At 27.9% G+C, this 18,922-nt stretch overlaps 1 protein-coding gene across 1 annotated transcript; it reads left to right on the forward strand.

Moving 5' to 3' along the window:
• The first annotated feature begins 3,323 nt into the window (after nt 1-3,323).
• On the forward strand, nt 3,324-15,490 carry LOC145828630 (sodium-coupled monocarboxylate transporter 1-like). Its single transcript, XM_082936385.1, has 14 exons — nt 3,324-3,369; nt 3,677-3,780; nt 4,255-4,443; nt 5,920-5,985; nt 6,169-6,288; nt 6,401-6,555; nt 8,396-8,536; nt 8,722-8,740; nt 9,789-9,958; nt 10,781-11,069; nt 11,472-11,650; nt 13,577-13,795; nt 14,617-14,905; nt 15,308-15,490. The coding sequence occupies exons 1-14, from the start codon at nt 3,324-3,326 to the stop codon at nt 15,488-15,490; spliced, it is 2,169 nt and encodes a 722-aa protein (XP_082792511.1).
• The last annotated feature ends 3,432 nt before the right edge of the window (nt 15,491-18,922 follow it).

An 18,922-nucleotide genomic window follows, 5' to 3' on the forward strand; every position in this document is an offset into this window, starting at 1 on the left:
ATTAACGCGGTGAGGAATAATAGCTTGTTAAGTAAAAGTTTTGTTTTACTATTACAATAAGAAGACTAAACAGACCTGCTTTCTGTAGTATGAGCAGTTTTACGTTAGTGGTAGTTGTGTTACATTTAAAACTCTTTAATATTTGGTAGGATGATACTTGGGAAAATTTTATAGTATTTTTAAAACCATAGTTAAAAACAAATAAATATTTTATTTAAAGTCAGCTTATAATTTAGATTAGAAGATAAATTAAAATAAGTAGACAAAATTAATGTTAGTACAACCACTTAACGAATAAGTTGTTTATAAGTTATAGATCAAAAGTTAAAATAATCGAACAAAATAAATTTAGTTTAAACTTTTAGTTCTACAATACTGCCATAGTACTTCAAACCATTAGACTCTGCATAACAGCTGTAAGAAATTATATGTGCTAAGTTTATTTATCTATTTTTTATTAAGTTCATAAATAGATATACGACATAGTTTGCTCATGAGTCTTATGAGAACTAAACCATCGTAGTTTGTAAACATTTAATGAGTTTTTACAAAACTTATACAGCTGTATTTATAAACGCTATGATAATCGCTTGCATAGATTATACTACTGTCTTATTTTGATTAACTAATACTTAGGTAGAATTTCTAGTTGTCGTAGCGATATTTCAAATTATGTTTACTTAAAATAGTTTTTTTTAAAGCCTTAAAACATTTTGAAACACCTATAATGTTTTAAGAGTACTGATATAAAGACAAATACTTTGTAAACAATTGTTTTTACTTTTATAAAATTGATTGAAAATAAGAACTACTACACCCAATTCTATTTTTACAACTATTTATCTTAATAGTATTAATTTTATTATTTCAATTGTAAGCTTACGTTTTTAAGCCATCAATTTTCTTAAAAAACTGTTTATAAATTAAGCTAAAAACTCATATACCAGCAAAAAATATATTAAAGATTAAAACAAATACAATATCGTTATACTTATATACCGTTTACTTAACCTTACTAGATTTTACAATTACGCAAATAGCTTAAGGATTTAAAACAAAGTTTTAGTTTTAATTAAATATTTAATTTTTCACTAATGTACAACTATTTTTTTATCAAACCAAAAATAAGTTATACAGACTTGTCAAACAAATATTTATAAAAAGTTATTAATTTTTGTAATATTTCAGTTAGACTGTTGTACGCTTCGTGTTAAATGTTGGTTAAAAGTAAATCCTAAAACTTTATTTTTTTAAATTAAAAATTTTTAATAGTTTTTAATGAAAAAAAACTTCAACTCAGTTTAAAATAAACAACAACGATTAAAACTGAACGACTAAGAATAATTGGGTGTCCTTTACTTACATTTGTTTCCGTTTTCAGCCGCCAATTAATAAAATCGAAAACAAGTATCACACTTTTACCACCCTTGACACATTACAGAAAACTTTGAAGTTTAATTGGAAAGGTTTAGCAAATGACTTATCCGTTCAATTTAGCGCGACATTAAACCTACGAAAGTCTGTTTTAAGTTAATTTAAAGTCTACCTACTGCTTTTTATTGATTTTTTTTATGTTTTAAAACGTAATTTTCTTACATTTTTATACATATAAATAAAATATATGCTTGTTGATAATTTTTCAAAAGTAAAAAAATTTACTTAAGTAAAAGCCTTAATGTTATTCTTATTGAACGGAATATAACGATTAAGACTTATAAAAAACATGCTGAACAAAGAAATAAACTAATTTTTTTCAAGTTTGAAACAAAAAGTTTCTGAAAGTTACAAGTGCTCGGTGTGAATTTTAAAGGAGTTTTTTCTCTCTTGCACAACTATTTCATAACAGCATTGAAACCAACAGCCAATCGGAAGCGAGAAAAATAAAAGAAAAAAAGATGCACGATTGAGATGGTGTCGAGTAACGCAAGTTGGCAAACCACAAACTCTAATATTTATAACTTACCGGTGAAAATTACAGAGTTTTTCAAAAAAACCATTAGACGAACTTTGAAGGCTTATTAAAGAAAAGATTTAATATTATCTTCCTTGCAGTATTTATTGATAATATATGTTTTATTTTGACATTTTAAACTCAGTGTGTTGTGTTTTAAATAGTTTTCATGCTTTATACTAAATTAAATGTTCTTTGTCAAAACAAGCTGTTTATTTAGGAAAATTTTTCAAAAGTACTTGAAAAGGAGTAAAGAAAGTTTTTTTTATTCAATGGTTTTTAGCGCAAAGTGTTTATAAAACAAAAGAAAACTTTAGTTCTATCGTTTTGAAAATAGTACAATTTAAAAAATAGGGTAACAGACCAATTTGTTAGGCCAAAAAATGCTTAACTATCTCAAGATAGAAAAAATCATATCTACAGAAAGCTGAAACCAAGAGCAATTTAGATATAATATCAATAGTAGTTAAAGTACCTAAAAGTTTTGATAATTTTAAACAAGTTCTGTGTTGTTGTTTTTAAATAGTGTAATTTTTATTATTGTTATGCTAGTTATGGTAAGCCTGCTTTCGCAATTACTTTTTTAAATCGATAAACATTTAATTTGATTATTAGAGACAAGTCAAACTAGTCAAACTTTCAACAGTTGCATTCAAATTTCCTAGTTATGTTTTAATTCAAGACCACTGTGTACCGTATAAAATGAGCGTTGTCTTTGTTGCGATAGTTCTTGTAATTATATGTCTAATGTACCTACTTAGTATAGAGAGTTTTGCATTTAATCCTACAGCTTTTATTCGCGCTGTTTGACATTAAACTGAAAAATTGTTGCAAAATTTATGTTTTTATAATCAGTAGAACAGTTACACATATGCTATGTATATTATTATATTCATATGTTATGTATATAAATTATTTGATATTTTTGATACATTTTTTTTTAGAAAAATATTTAATGTTGTAAAGTTTAATAGTCTCATTTTAGATAGAGTTTTTCGTTGTAAGGTTTAAATTTTGACTGTAAACTTTTTTTTCCTTTATTTAATTTGTAGCTAATTATAAATTTGATTAAGTTGAGTATGCAACTTGATGACCGAGAGGTCTTTTTGCGTATCCAGGTCCTTGAACCAATAAAAATTTTGAGTAGTTTTTCGTTTTTGTTCAATATACCCGTATTATACATTATGCACAATTATGTAAATGTAAAACTTGTTTAAATTATATAAAATGTGGGTTTTTGGCAAAAAAAAAAAAAGCGCAATATTTGTTAAAAATAGCAATACTGACGAAAAGTTATAGATTAGAAAAATTATTTAAATTTTAAAACTTATTTTAGGTAAACCTTTAAAACTGCAAAAATAAAAGGACAACAATGGAGTCAGAAAACTTTGGCGTAGTAAACTACATGGTGTTTGGAAGTAAGTACATTAATCAATTTAATTTTTACTTTAGCATTTTTTTTTTAAGTATTTTAGTTTTTTAATACTACTTAAAAATTTTAGTAAAACAAAAAAAAAAAGTTTTTTGCAAAAGCAGAAAAAAAGAACAAATTTTTTAAAGTGGTTGCTTATTTAAAAGTAAGTTTAAATTTATTCAAAACAATTGTTCAATATACAGTAAATTAATTAATTGAAGCTTAAAAATCAAAAGCACCTATTGATTAGAAATTCAGCTTTTTTTTCATTATTATTTTCATTCAACAAAAAAACAAGTATTTTTTACCAGTCTCACTATGTATTGCTGTGCTAGTAGGTGTTTATCAAAGTTACAAAGATAAAAACAATCATTCACTGTCAAACTTCTTCTACGCTGACAACTTGCTTTCCCCTGTAAGTTTCATTATTAAAAAGTAGGACTTAGCAAATGTTATATTTTTAACAGTTTCTTTGAAAAAGTTTTAAAGATTATTTTTTGATGATGTATTTAAATATTTGATGTTGATCGTTCTACATCAAAGCATAAATAAGTATAAGTTTGTGGTTATTAATTTTGCTTTTTATGTTAATCTATAAATTTCATACTAAACTATTTTTTTATTTTTGTTTTAAACAAAATGATTTTTTTTTTTGTTTTTGATTTTATCGTTATGTATCTTTCAGTTTAAGTGGCCTTCCATCATATGTACAATAACTTGCACAAAATTAAAATTATTGTCAAAATAAAAATATTTCGGAAATTTATATATGTTTTTTTTATAACTAACAATTTCATAAAAAACGGTTTCGCATAATTTTATTCTTTCAAAACTAAAACAAACGTTTACACTTTTCTGATTTAAAAAAATAATTATTTCAAACACGCAGATTCCGATCGGAACTTCCATGGCCGTCACGTTCGTCTCCTCGCTCACGGTTCTGGGGCTTCCCGCGCTGTCGTACGACAACGGAACGGTCGTGTTGTGGATGAGCTTCGCCGCCATGGTCCAGTTCATTCCCACCTACCTCTACTTCATCCCCTTTTTGCACAGAGTCAAGCTGGCTTCTGCGTACGAGGTTCGTCAGGAAATCTAAAATATATTCGTAATGTTTTTGTATGATAGTAGATAGTTTTTTGCCATTGTATATATTTTTTTCACTTGATACTTACACGCAACAAGCCAACGAAACTTTCAAGCGTTAGTTTTATTTTGGCTAAAAAGTTCAAAAATTAATGATAGCTAGTGTCTTGTGTACTTAGTCCATCAATACTTGTAAAGACCTTACTTTAAATACAGACCCGGTTTCTATACTCAAACTTAATAAAATATGTTTGATTGAAATATTTTGTTGAAAATAAACATTTTTCATGATTTTAAAGGCATTACAAACAAGTATTCATATTAACTTTACTTTTAAGCCTTTCTAACCGCATATTCTATCACAATGTGGTTACGTCTCAAGTGCTGTGGGTTCTTAACTATTTTTTGATGTGTTTGTATACATTCCATATATTAAACAATTGCTAATTGAAACAAAATTTATTTTGCAAAATAATAAAAACGATGGATTTCACTTTTTAAAATGCGAGAAGTGCAAAACAAAAGTTGTAAGATGATTATTAATTTTTACAATGAAATTATCATTATGTTTATCAAAGTTTTTCTCTCAGAACAAAATTTATAGTTTACAGTTTCGTTATGAGCTGTGATCTACAATTACTGTTTGTTAGAATACAGATAAATTTTCAATAATAATTATACTCCGAATTTAAAGCTTCAAATGTTTTTAAGTTGATGAACGCTTAAGATTTTAGAATGTCAAACTAAAGCTGAAAAAAAAAGAAGACTTGAGTCTAAAAGTTATGTAAATAAACTTATGCATTTCGGTTTTTGAATTTTGATTTTAATATTTAACAAAGGTTATTTAATCATTTGTGTTTACCATAAAATATGCGTTAATTATAAAACAGTATATAATTATTTTTGTTTTCAAACATTTATTCAAAGTTTTTCAGTGACAATTGTAAAAAAAAATTATTTAAGTGTATATTAGTATTTTAGGCCAGAAAATATTAAAAAAAATATTTTAAAAGTTTAAATGTGTAACTTTGTTTACATAACTTAATTAAACAGTATAAGCTTAATTTTCAAACACAAAATAAATTCATTGCGCTAGTCTACTTACAACAAAAATTATCTACAGAGTTCTACTGAGTCTTAATAACTTGGAAAGCAGTACTACTTATTAAATAGAACTGTCAATATTTTTAAATAAATAAGGATTTTTTTAAAATTTTTCAATATTCCCAAAAAATAGTTTTGTTAGGGTCTCTTATCTTTAATTACAATAAATTATTAACAATTAATAAATTTAGAAAATTTTAAAATCGAATTATACATTCTTTAGTTTACAAACTAGTATTTAAAAGAATGTGATATAGTAGTTGTTATAATAAAGTTTGTTTGATATTTTGAAACTATGTATTAAAAAGGTAGCTAAATGTGTTAAGAAAACTAATAAAACTTATATATATTTATATATATATTATAGTATTTAGAAATGAGATTCGATACGTGGGTAAGAAAAATGGCATCTTTCTTTCAACTTATAAACCAGGTTAGCTATTTCGGATATATCTATACAGTAAACAGCTTATGTAAAAATATGTTTTTCAAAAAATTCCTTTGTTTTTCTAACTATGCAAAACGTTTAACGTTTGCAAAACCTGTAATCTCGTAAACACTTTGTTTAGCTTTTACAGAAAGGCAAATTAAACATCAACTGAACATGTTTTTTTAGACATTATACATGTCGGTAGCTGTTTATCTCACATCTCTAGCGCTTGAAGTGGTTGCCCCAATTTCTTTTCATTGGGGTGTGATCATCACTTGTTCCGTGTGCACTTTCTATACGGTTTTGGTGAGTTTCGGTTGTCAGACCTTTTATTTTTTGGAGCTTTTGTTTTCTTGTTCATCGTCAAAAGTTGTATATTTTAGTTTAACTTTTTTCATTTTTAAAATATTAAAAACAGGGAGGAATGAAGGCAGTAATCTGGGTGGACTTCTTTCAAGCGTTCATCATGGTTTTCGGATGCTTTTCCGTATTCATAACGACGTGTCTAAATGTTGGGGGCATCAGTAAGGTGTGGATGGCGCTAGAAAGAGGCAACAGAACTAATTTTGCAACGTTAGTTTGAACTTTTTCTTGTGTCATAGTTTTTAAAAAGTGGTTTATAAATTTAATATAAAAAAATCAGTAAAATTTACTTTTAAGAAAGATAGTTTCTTCCTGAAAGTTTTGATTAAAAACAGTACTGCTTTTGTTAAATCTGTCTTTATGTTTTGGTCCTTTTACAGTTTTTGTTAGTTAAATGCAGATTTTACTTTTTTTTTGTGTTTGAAACCTCAAAGTTCCAATAAAAAATTTAAACCTGACAAATTTAAACGAAGTTTTATTATTTATTTGCTCAACTTTTATTTCATGAGTCAGCTAACTGTTCTATAAATAAAAAATAGTATACAGGTATAAATTTGAAAGTAATTTCATTGCAAAATACCTTGAGAGACTTAAACTTATAACCAAAGAAGCTTATAAACTTAAATAAACAAATCATCTATTTATTTTTGATTACACTTAATAAAATTCCTAAAAATAACTGGACATGTTTACTATTCAGCCTTTTTTTGAAGTATACTGAAAACATACTTGAATGTGTGGAATAACATAAAATATATTTGTACAATTAAACAAAAAACTGTCTTTTAGTAAATCCTTTAACTTGTCTAATTACTGTTTCAAATTCTTGATTGTTAGCAGAAAATCTATTGTTTGCTTGAATGTTACCTTTATCTAAATTAAGGTTGTGAACAAATTTTTATTTCTAACGCTTTTCGTATTTGTACAGTATTTGGCGTGAAAATAGGTTTTAAAACAGTTTTTTGATTAACAGTTTAATACAGACTTCGTCTAGTTAAAACTTAACAAAGCAGAAAAATTATGTCTACCAGACAATGCTTTTAATGAAATAAACATACATCTGTTTAACTTTTTATACGTGTAAGTATGGTCCTTGTTTAGATATTTATCCTTTATTGTGAGTTACACTGTTCAACTGTTTTGTTATTATCCTCGCTAGACTTTTGCTAATAAATTGCTTTAAAAACCTACTACTAAAAATATACTTCATGCATACCTTTTCAGGATTTAATCAGCTAGTGTTGATTCCATTTAACTAAACAAAAAAAACCTTAATGTTCTTTAAATTGTTTTGTGACAACAACTATGTTTTTTAATGAAAATCCGTAAAAGATAACGGTTAAAATAAGCGAAATGATTCTTTATATTTCAATTTATTTGATTTTTAAGTAAAACTTTGACAACTAATTTTATACGAACACTTGGTAAAAAACCAATATAGTTTGCGTTTAATATAAAACAACAAAAAGTCCTTTAAATCAGTCTGTACTTAAAATGATTAATATAATTATATAAAATTGAAAGTCTGAAAAACTTACTTTAGTCAAAATAAGGTAAAAGTCTTAATCCTTTCTGCAATTTATTAAGTTTATTTTGTTAAGCACATTTGTTGTTAGGTTTTGGGTAACAAACTTTATTTAAACACGGCAGTATTATAATTTCAGTAAACTTTTATAAAAACTCTTTAAAAATAAAACACAAACTACATGTTCTTAAAAAATAGAAAGATAAAAGTTTTGTTTATAAACACACTCCTTTATGAAAAACATCTCTAATTATATTTCAAATGAAACTACTTTAATAAATTCGAAAACACAAAAATAATTTATCAGATTGCATTGATTTTGTTAATTTTTAGGATACTTTGGTTTTTTATTATTTATTTTTTACATGAAAGCTTTATAAAACATTTATAAGCCTAGCTAAATTCTACCTGTTCTTACTTTTTCAAGTTCCAAAACAAATAAGTGCTTGTGTTTTATTTCAAGTTAATGTTTATTAAAAGTAAACAACTTGGTAGCTATTTTCAAGTAAATCTATTTTGACGCAGGTTCAACCCTGATCCAACATTCACCTACTCCGCATGGTCGATTGTGTTCGGACTGGGCATCAACTGGGCCGGAGTGCCAATTTGCAGCCAAACAATAGTTCAACGTTTACAGTCGTGCAAATCAGAAAGAGACGCTAAAAGGTCATAAAATCAGTTTGTTATGCAATGCAAAATTTGTCTAATTTTTCACTTTTTTTTAGTGATACGTGGAAAAAAAAAAACTCACAAAAAAACGCTTGAGTTGTATAAATCACTATTACACCATTAAATTGAAACTTTAACCATCCCAGATAAAAATTTATGTTAGTATTTGCGTTTCTTTAAAGGAGTAAAAACACAAACAAAGTTTGTCTAAATGTTATTGTTTATTTTTTCAAATATTTTATTTTCTTCAGTATATTAAATCTAAATAAATTCAATTTAGTATTATGGTTTTTAATAAATAAGACAATGATAACTGTATATAAAGATTTTTTTTGAGTAAAATTTATTTTATGTCTTCAACAAAAGTATTCATTTACTTAAAAAAATATTCAAGACTCAAACTTCATAACATTATATATTTCATGCTTAACTCATCATTTGTTTACTAAGTAGTAAAAATAAGTTTCAAATCTAGATAATCATATAATAAAGCAAAGGGTAATTAAGAATATATAAGTACTTCTAATTACAAGGCAACTAATTACAATGCAACAATATTTATTTAACAGCTTCAGATATTACGAACATAAATAGAGAGTTGGCTGGCAAAGTTAAGTAAAAACTAGCTTCCCTGAATAAAAAATGTTTTTAGTATTTAAATAATAAATTGTCTTTAAACTATAAACATAAAAACAAAACTATTAGAAAACTAATGTTTCTTAAAAAAAAAGCAATATGAAATAAACTTATTATTTATAATTATACAAAAGTTTTTTGTATATACTTTTTACTCTATAAATACTAAAACTTAAGTTAAAAATAACTTATGGTTTACTTTGCTGTTAATTTCAATAAATTATAATTTATAGAATTTTATATTCTTTTTTTGACTTAAATTACCTCAACAAAAATGTTGTTTTACATGCTTCAGTTTTAGTTTTTATTGCTTGTATTCTATCAATTGCACTAAAACTTTAACGTTTTTGTCGTGCAAGCTTTTAAAACTGTTCTATTTAAAAGTACTTTACATTCAATTATTTATTTTTAAGTGCCAACACGCAATTCTTACTTAATGCACACAGCACATTTCGTCTGAGTCATTGTCGCTTGCCTTCAAACTCCCTTTGCATCAAATTACTCAGCTTTAAAAACGCGCCGAAAATCATCGGAGCGTAAAGCTTAACGCTTTCACCTTTTCAGGGCGCTGATGGCGTTCGGGTTCATACTGTGGGTGCTTCTGTTCAACTAGGCGCTGAACGGGGTCGGCATGTACGCCTACTTCGAGGGTTGCGACCCGCTCGAGTCCGGTGTTTTCAAGGACAGGAACCAGTACGTTCCGTACTTGGTGGTCAAGTTGTTCGAAAACGTCCCCGGCATGGCGGGACTGTTCGTTTCTGCTGCCTACAGCGGCATGCTCAGGTTCGTTTCAATTGTTGCAACGTGCACCTTTTTGATGGTAGCTGTGTCGTTTAAATTGTTTTTTTTTTTTGATAACTTTGTTTGAATTTATTTTAAATGGTTAGTCTTTCTAGTCATTTATTTTTTAGAAGTCGTCTAACAGGACTTTTGTAATTACTTTAACAGCTTTTTTTAAGTATGACGCATTACTCTGCTAACGAGGAAGGTTTTAAAAATGAATTGCTCAACTACATCTTAACAGCTAAATTTTAAGCATAAATAGAAATTTTTAAAACAGTTTTAGTTCGATTTAAAACCTTTAAAAAGTTTAAAACTAAAGAATTAAAGCAAACATACATACATAAAACAAAGATTAGATGAACTAAATCATCTTCACACTTGAAAGGCTTTTAAATAATTTAGTTGCAAGTATTAGAACTTAAAAACAACAGTACATATATTTCATAAGTTTTTTTTTAATAAAACATATGTACTGTTCTTTTTAAATTCCAATTTTTGCAATAAACTGTATATAAATGTACGTATTTAGTATGAAAACAAACACTGTTTACGTACGTTCAAAGATAAATGTTTAAGCATTCTAAAGATAGTTATGAAGTTTTGGAAACAGTCTCTCAGGATAGTTTGAAGGTTGAACATTAAAAGAGAAATGTACATAAATAATATTCACTTTCTTTTTAAAAGTAAAACACCAAACACTAAAATACCAAATTTAAATGTCATACTAAAAAACTACAGATATAACAAACACAAACACGTAGTTTTAACCAACAACTAAGTTTGATTTGGCATGCAAAGTATCAACTCATGTAAACTCAACAGCACCGTTTCCTCCGGTCAAAACGCGCTTTCGAACATGGTGACCGAGGACTTCGTCCGCCCCTGCGTGAAAACAAAGCTGGCGGAGAAGAAGTGGCTGCTGACGAGCAAGGCGATCGGGTGCCTGCTGGGCGTCCTCATCATGTGCGGCACGTTCCTCTTCTACGCCCTCGGCGACACCGTCGCCAAGCTGGCGTTCACCATCGACGGCATCATCACCGGCCCCATATTCGGCTTGTTCCTGGCCGGACTGTTCCTGCCCTGGGTGACCACGTGGGTTGGTGATTTTGCGGTGATTTTTTTAAGGTTAATGTGTAAAACGTTTGTTTCTTTAAACAGTTTGAGTTTCAATTAGCAATCAACATTTAAACCAACGTTTCAAAAGTCCTTTTCATTATCGCCCACAAGGTAGAAATTTAATTGTATTACATATTGCCTCTTTACTAGTCAATAATACATTCACTTTTTTGCCACATTACAAGCTCTTGCCCCTGATCTTGAGCACAACTACATGTACAAACACGTATAAAAGAATTAAGAATATTTAAAATTAAACAAATTTCGTGTCATTTTTATGATAAAACTTTAAACTTTGTATTGTATCTTTTAAAGCCTAAAACAAATTTAAATGTATTAACCTCTAGTCAGAAATCGACTAATTTTAACATTTAAATTCAGCAAGTTTTCCTTCCAGGGAGCAGCTTGCGGTTTTTTCTGCGCCATCCTGACAACGGCCACTATGTCCATAGGAAGGAAGGTTTACGGAGCGAGAGAGGGTTCAGGAATGGACGTTCTGCCACCTAGTGTTGAAACCTGCGCAAATTTCACCGCGCCAACATTGTCACCTGTAATTGTCGAAAGTACCCCGTACAGGTAGTTTTTTTTTTCATTTCATTTTGTATAGTTTTAAAATTTGTTTAAAAAATCAAAATAGCTTGTGACCTAGGTTTTTCACTTTATTTACTTTGAAAAAATTTAAAAGGTTTTAGTATTGTTTATTTTGTTATCTGACTTAAATTGTATAACTTTTAAAGTTCTTCAAAACTTTTCGCATAAATTTTAACCACTTTGATCAAAATCCTGACAATTTTTTTGTTTGAAGTTAGCTATTAATATAAATACAGGCCAGCTATAGCAGACACACTATTTTCAGTTTCTTATTTTTACTACGGGCTTGTTGGAACTTTTATGTGCACAACTCCTTCATTAGTCTTCTCATTCATCCTAGGTAAAATTTTAAAGAAACATAACTTTTATTATTTAAAATATCCGTTTAGGAAGAAATCAATACTTATTTCAACTAACATGGAAAACGGGAAAGTGTAAAATACAAAGTAGAAAGTATTAAATTACTATATTTGTACTTGCTTAGTTTATAAAATTGTGCTGTTTTGTTTTAAAACATATTGATTATTATTAAATTGAATAATTTAAAAAACTTAGTCCGTTTGATTTTTACTTGGTTGGTTTGATTTTCTTTAAAAACTTTAAAAATATTTTATTAAGAAAAAGTTACTATAAACTCAATATTTTTTTACAAAATTAAAAGATTCAAAAAAAAAATCTAAAAACTTACAATTACCTAACACAGTTGAACTTAAAGTTTTGGATGTTGTTAATGCTAATATATACTTTTGTTTGATTATACTAATACTGTATTTTGCTTTTGTTACATTTTAAATATTCTAATATAATAGCATTACTTTAAGTATATAGTTTTTTTAATTCAATTCTACTAAAACTAAACTGCTTTGGTACGAGTCGTTACTAATTAAAAAATAATAGGCAATATGTGCTATAAAATAAGCTACTTAGATTAATGCAATTCTACTCTGTCATTTATAAAGAAGTAAAAGTTGAAAGCTTACTGCAAAAGTTATAATTTAATTAAAAATTAACATATCAACCTAAAAACTTTAGTTCAAGTTAAATTACCTTAAAAACAAAAGTATTTTTGGAAACAAACAACAAAAATTTGTGTTAAGATTCCTTTTTTAGCCAGAATGTAACTTTAACTTAGTTAAGAAATAGAGGCATTATTTAACACTTAAACATTGGTTATTGAAAGTTCTTTTATTTATTTATTATGAAAGTCAATTATTTTTTAAGTATACATCAAAGGTACTTTTATGAAATGAGTTTTGGTAACCCTGGTCTAAACCTACTAAATCTGCCAATATAAAGGCCTAAGTTTGCTGTAGGATGGTCAATATAATTACCTAACTAGCTTCCCTGAATAAAAAATGTTTTTAGTATTTAAATAATAAATTGTCTTTAAACTATAAACATAAAAAAAAACTATAAGAAAACTAATGTTTCTTTAAAAAAAAGCAATATGAAATAAACTTATTATTTATAATTACACAAAATTTTTTGTATATACTTTCTACTCTATAAATACTAAAGCTTAAGTTAAAAATAACTTATGGTTTACTTTGCTGTTAATTTCAATAAATTATAAGTTATAGAGTTTTATATTCTTTTTTTGACTTAAATTATCTCAACAAAAATTTTGTTTTACATGCTTCAGTTTTAGTTTTTATTGCTTGTATTCTATCAATTGAACTAAAACTTTAACGTTTTTGTCGTGCAAGCTTTTAAAACTGTTCTATTTAAAAGTTTTTTACATTCAATTGTTTATTTTTAAGTGCCAACACGCAATTCTTACTTAATGCACACAGCACATTTCGTCTGAGTCATTGTCGCTTGCCTTCAAACTCCCTTTGCATCAAATTACTCAGCTTTAAAAACGCGCCGAAAATCATCGGAGCGTAAAGCTTAACGCTTTCACCTTTGCAGGGCGCTGATGGCGTTCGGGTTCATACTGTGGGTGCTTCTGTTCAACTCGGCGCTGAACGGGGTCGGCATGTACGCCTACTTCGAGGGTTGCGACCCGCTCGAGTCCGGTGTTTTCAAGGACAGGAACCAGTACGTTCCGTACTTGGTGGTCAAGTTGTTCGAAAACCACCCCGGCATGGCGGGACTGTTCGTTTCTGCTGCCTACAGCGGCATGCTCAGGTTCGTTTCAATTGTTGCAACGTGCACCATTTTGATGGTAGCTGTGTCGTTTAAATTGTTTTTTTTTTTGATAACTTTGTTTGAATTTATTTTAAATGGTTAGTCTTTCTAGTCATTTATTTTTTAGAAGTCGTCTAACAGGACTTTTGTAATTACTTTAACAGCTTTTTTTAAGTATGACGCATTACTCTGCTAACGAGGAAGGTTTTAAAAATGAATTGCTCAACTACATCTTAACAGCTAAATTTTAAGCATAAATAGAAATTTTTAAAACAGTTTTAGTTCGATTTAAAACCTTTAAAAAGTTTAAAACTAAAGAATTAAAGCAAACATACATACATAAAACAAAGATTAGATGAACTAAATCATCTTCACACTTAAAAGGCTTTTAAATAATTTAGTTGCAAGTATTAGAACTTAAAAACAACAGTACATATATTTCATAAATTTTTTTTTAATAAAACATATGTACTGTTCTTTTTAAATTCCAATTTTTGCAATAAACTGTATATAAATGTACGTATTTAGTATGACAACAAACACTGTTTACGTACGTTCAAAGATAAATGTTTAAGCATTCTAAAGATAGTTATGAAGTTTTGGAAACAGTCTCTCAGGATAGTTTGAAGGTTGAACATTAAAAGAGAAATGTACATAAATAATATTCACTTTCTTTTTAAAAGTAAAACACCAAACACTAAAATACCAAATTTAAATGTCATACTAAAAAACTACAGATATAACAAACACAAACACGTAGTTTTAACCAACAACTAAGTTTGATTTGGCATGCAAAGTATCAACTCATGTAAACTCAACAGCACCGTTTCCTCCGGTCAAAACGCGCTTTCGAACATGGTGACCGAGGACTTCGTCCGCCCCTGCGTGAAAACAAAGCTGGCGGAGAAGAAGTGGCTGCTGACGAGCAAGGCGATCGGGTGCCTGCTGGGCGTCCTCATCATGTGCGGCACGTTCCTCTTCTACGCCCTCGGCGACACCGTCGCCAAGCTGGCGTTCACCATCGACGGCATCATCACCGGCCCCATATTCGGCTTGTTCCTGGCCGGACTGTTCCTGCCCTGGGTGACCACGTGGGTTGGTGATTTTGCGGTGATTTTTTTAAGGTTAATGTGTAAAACGTTTGTTTCTTTAAACAGTTTGAGTTTCAATTAGCAATCAACATTTAAACCAACGTTTCAAAAGTCCTTTTCATTATCGCCCACAAGGTAGAAATTTAATTGTATTACATATTGCCTCTTTACTAGTCAATAATACATTCACTTTTTTGCCACATTACAAGCTCTTGCCCCTGATCTTGAGCACAACTACATGTACAAACACGTATAAAAGAATTAAGAATATTTAAAATTAAACAAATTTCGTGTCATTTTTATGATAAAACTTTAAACTTTGTATTGTATCTTTTAAAGCCTAAAACAAATTTAAATGTATTAACCTCTAGTCAGAAATCGACTAATTTTAACATTTAAATTCAGCAAGTTTTCCTTCCAGGGAGCAGCTTGCGGTTTTTTCTGCGCCATCCTGACAACGGCCACTATGTCCATAGGAAGGAAGGTTTACGGAGCGAGAGAGGGTTCAGGAATGGACGTTCTGCCACCTAGTGTTGAAACCTGCGCAAATTTCACCGCGCCAACATTGTCACCTGTAATTGTCGAAAGTACCCCGTACAGGTAGTTTTTTTTTTCATTTCATTTTGTATAGTTTTAAAATTTGTTTAAAAAATCAAAATAGCTTGTGACCTAGGTTTTTCACTTTATTTACTTTGAAAAAATTTAAAAGGTTTTAGTATTGTTTATTTTGTTATCTGACTTAAATTGTATAACTTTTAAAGTTCTTCAAAACTTTTCGCATAAATTTTAACCACTTTGATCAAAATCCTGACAATTTTTTTGTTTGAAGTTAGCTATTAATATAAATACAGGCCAGCTATAGCAGACACACTATTTTCAGTTTCTTATTTTTACTACGGGCTTGTTGGAACTTTTATGTGCACAACTCCTTCATTAGTCTTCTCATTCATCCTAGGTAAAATTTTAAAGAAACATAACTTTTATTATTTAAAATATCCGTTTAGGAAGAAATCAATACTTATTTCAACTAACATGGAAAACGGGAAAGTGTAAAATACAAAGTAGAAAGTATTAAATTACTATATTTGTACTTGCTTAGTTTATAAAATTGTGCTGTTTTGTTTTAAAACATATTGATTATTATTAAATTGAATAATTTAAAAAACTTAGTCCGTTTGATTTTTACTTGGTTGGTTTGATTTTCTTTAAAAACTTTAAAAATATTTTATTAAGAAAAAGTTACTATAAACTCAATATTTTTTTACAAAATTAAAAGATTCAAAAAAAAAATCTAAAAACTTACAATTACCTAACACAGTTGAACTTAAAGTTTTGGATGTTGTACTGTATTTTGCTTTTGTTACATTTTAAATATTCTAATATAATAGCATTACTTTAAGTATATAGTTTTTTTAATTCAATTCTACTAAAACTAAACTGCTTTGGTACGAGTCGTTACTAATTAAAAAATAATAGGCAATATGTGCTATAAAATAAGCTACTTAGATTAATGCAATTCTACTCTGTCATTTATAAAGAAGTAAAAGTTGAAAGCTTACTGCAAAAGTTATAATTTAATTAAAAATTAACATATCAACCTAAAAACTTTAGTTCAAGTTAAATTACCTTAAAAACAAAAGTATTTTTGGAAACAAACAACAAAAATTTGTGTTAAGATTCCTTTTTTAGCCAGAATGTAGGTTAAAAAAATTTTTACAGGTAAAAACGACCCAAAAAAATGAACCCACTGTTGTTTATGCCTATGATCGAGAACAAACGCTTACCGGAAACAACTCAAAAAATTTTCCGCTTTGGAGTACCTTGTGTTGAAGAAGGGAGCAAGAGTACGTAGAGGGCGACGCGTTGAAAATGAAGCAGAACACATGCTATCAAGCTTGATTTCGTTTTTGTGTATAGCACACTTGTTTTCTTACCAATTATAGAATGTTTAAGATGAGTCTAGAGTTATAATTTCTGTTTTCAAGCTATTGTAAACTGATTTTTTATGCTTCTTATGAGCAAAACACTTTTACATCACTTCGAACTAGTAAAAAATAACCTGTGAAACGTTATTTTAATTCAGAAAATTATTTATTATCTGTTTTTATCATATCTGCCTTGGAAAAGTTTAACCATTTTTAGTTTCAGGCCATAAATTAAAGTATGACTGTGTATGAGGTCAACGACATTTTAGTATTTTTAACCTAATGAACGTCGATTCCCTTTTGATTTTAAAAGTTAAGATAACCGATGTACATACATAATTTTAGAATTTTTACATATCACATTCTCATAAAACTCTTTTTAATTTCATTTGCCGAATTTAGTTCTCAACCTAGGTTAATGAGTTAGGGTTTTACATTAAGTTGTAATTTACGTTTTTTTTAAATGTGTTAAATTTAGAAAATCTGTTTGTTTTTTAAAACTAGTTTTTGAAGAAAGTATCAAAAAAACTTTTTTGTAAACATAAAGAAAGCTGTGAAACACAATAAAACGTTATAATTATCGTTAAACTAACATTTTATCTATGTTAAGTTAAAGTTTTTTTGTTCTGTTTAAGATACCTTACTTTTTTTTAACTAAAAGTATTAAGCTAAAATAAACAATTTTTAGAAACATCGTTTATAACTTATATTTTTTTAATTTTAAATTTGATTTTTATACATGACTAATAGTTTAGTTAAAGAACTTAAAGAACTAACTTTAAAAATATCTACTAAAAATATATTATTCAAAAAAAAGTAGTACACAGTTTGTTGTAATCGAACCTTACCTCATATTAATATTTTACTGTATATACTTTTAACCAAATAGTAGTATATAAACAACAAACACTTCTAAAACTTGTTTGTTGCACTTTTGACTTTAACACACTTTTGTTATTTTAGTATCGTAAAACATGTTTTTTGTTATTTAATTAAAATTTTAGTTGTTTAGTTAAAACTATAGAAGTCTGATTTTGTGCATTAAGTATAATTTAGAAAAACATGTTTCTTTATTTAATTTAACCAAACGTTTCAACCAACCACGAGTGCTAAACTCAAGTAGAAATATCTTGGTATTTTTTCGCAACATTAAAATAAACTTAGTCTCGTACAAGAATGCAATAATATTTCATTTTATCTTATTAAGTAAAATTTACAACTAAGTTGTAACTTTTCACAAAAAATAACCTCATTGAAACTACTTTGATAATAAACTAGAATTACTTATTTTATAACGTCTTATCAACATTTCTACCAATTATTTATCTTTTGCAAGTTATCTTTTAGAAGTAATCTTTTGAACAAATCCAGTTATACATTGAGATAAGACGTGTATCTGTACATTATAGATATATTACGGAAACGGGTCAAATATGCACGAAGACACTTTTGCACGAAAGGTCATTTTTGCACGAGAGTAAAAAACTAATTAAAAAAAAATACCGATTAAGGGTAAGGGTTAAGGGTAACAGTGCCAGTAAAAGAAAAAAGAATAATAAAAAATTAGTAGAAAATTGAATAACTTAAAAAAAAACATCCCGTGCAAAAGTGACCATTCGTGCATATTTGACTCCTATCCATAGTTTACATATCAAAAAATAAACTTCTTTAAACCTTAAATCTTACCTAATTACATATATTTTTTTATTGGAAGCCTTAATTATGACAAGTTCTTCTAAAAATATTATAATAACAAACTGTCGGTTAAGTTCATAAAGTAAAAGTACACATTAATTTAAAATATTTTTATTTCGTACCTTAAATAAGTCTTTCTCGCCTTCAAAGTTTATTAATGTAAAGAACAATAAATATATGTTATGTAAGTAAACAACCAAGTAGAAACAAACATAAATCATAAAATATGTTTTTAACACAACATAATTTCGTAAAGCTGAAATTTAAATGCTAGAAATAAAAGGGATGTTTAGACTTACTGAAAAAAAAAATACTATAATCTCTAATCAACAAAGACATATTATCATAGATTAAACCTGCGTTAAAAAAACCTTAAGCTTTGATCTTTTTTGCTTAGGTAAAAAAAGCATGGTTTA

Source organism: Thalia democratica, chromosome 2 (assembly GCF_965202585.1).
Source record: "Thalia democratica chromosome 2, ktThaDemo2.hap1.1, whole genome shotgun sequence".
In the NCBI taxonomy this organism is placed as follows: Eukaryota; Metazoa; Chordata; class Thaliacea; order Salpida; family Salpidae; genus Thalia; species Thalia democratica.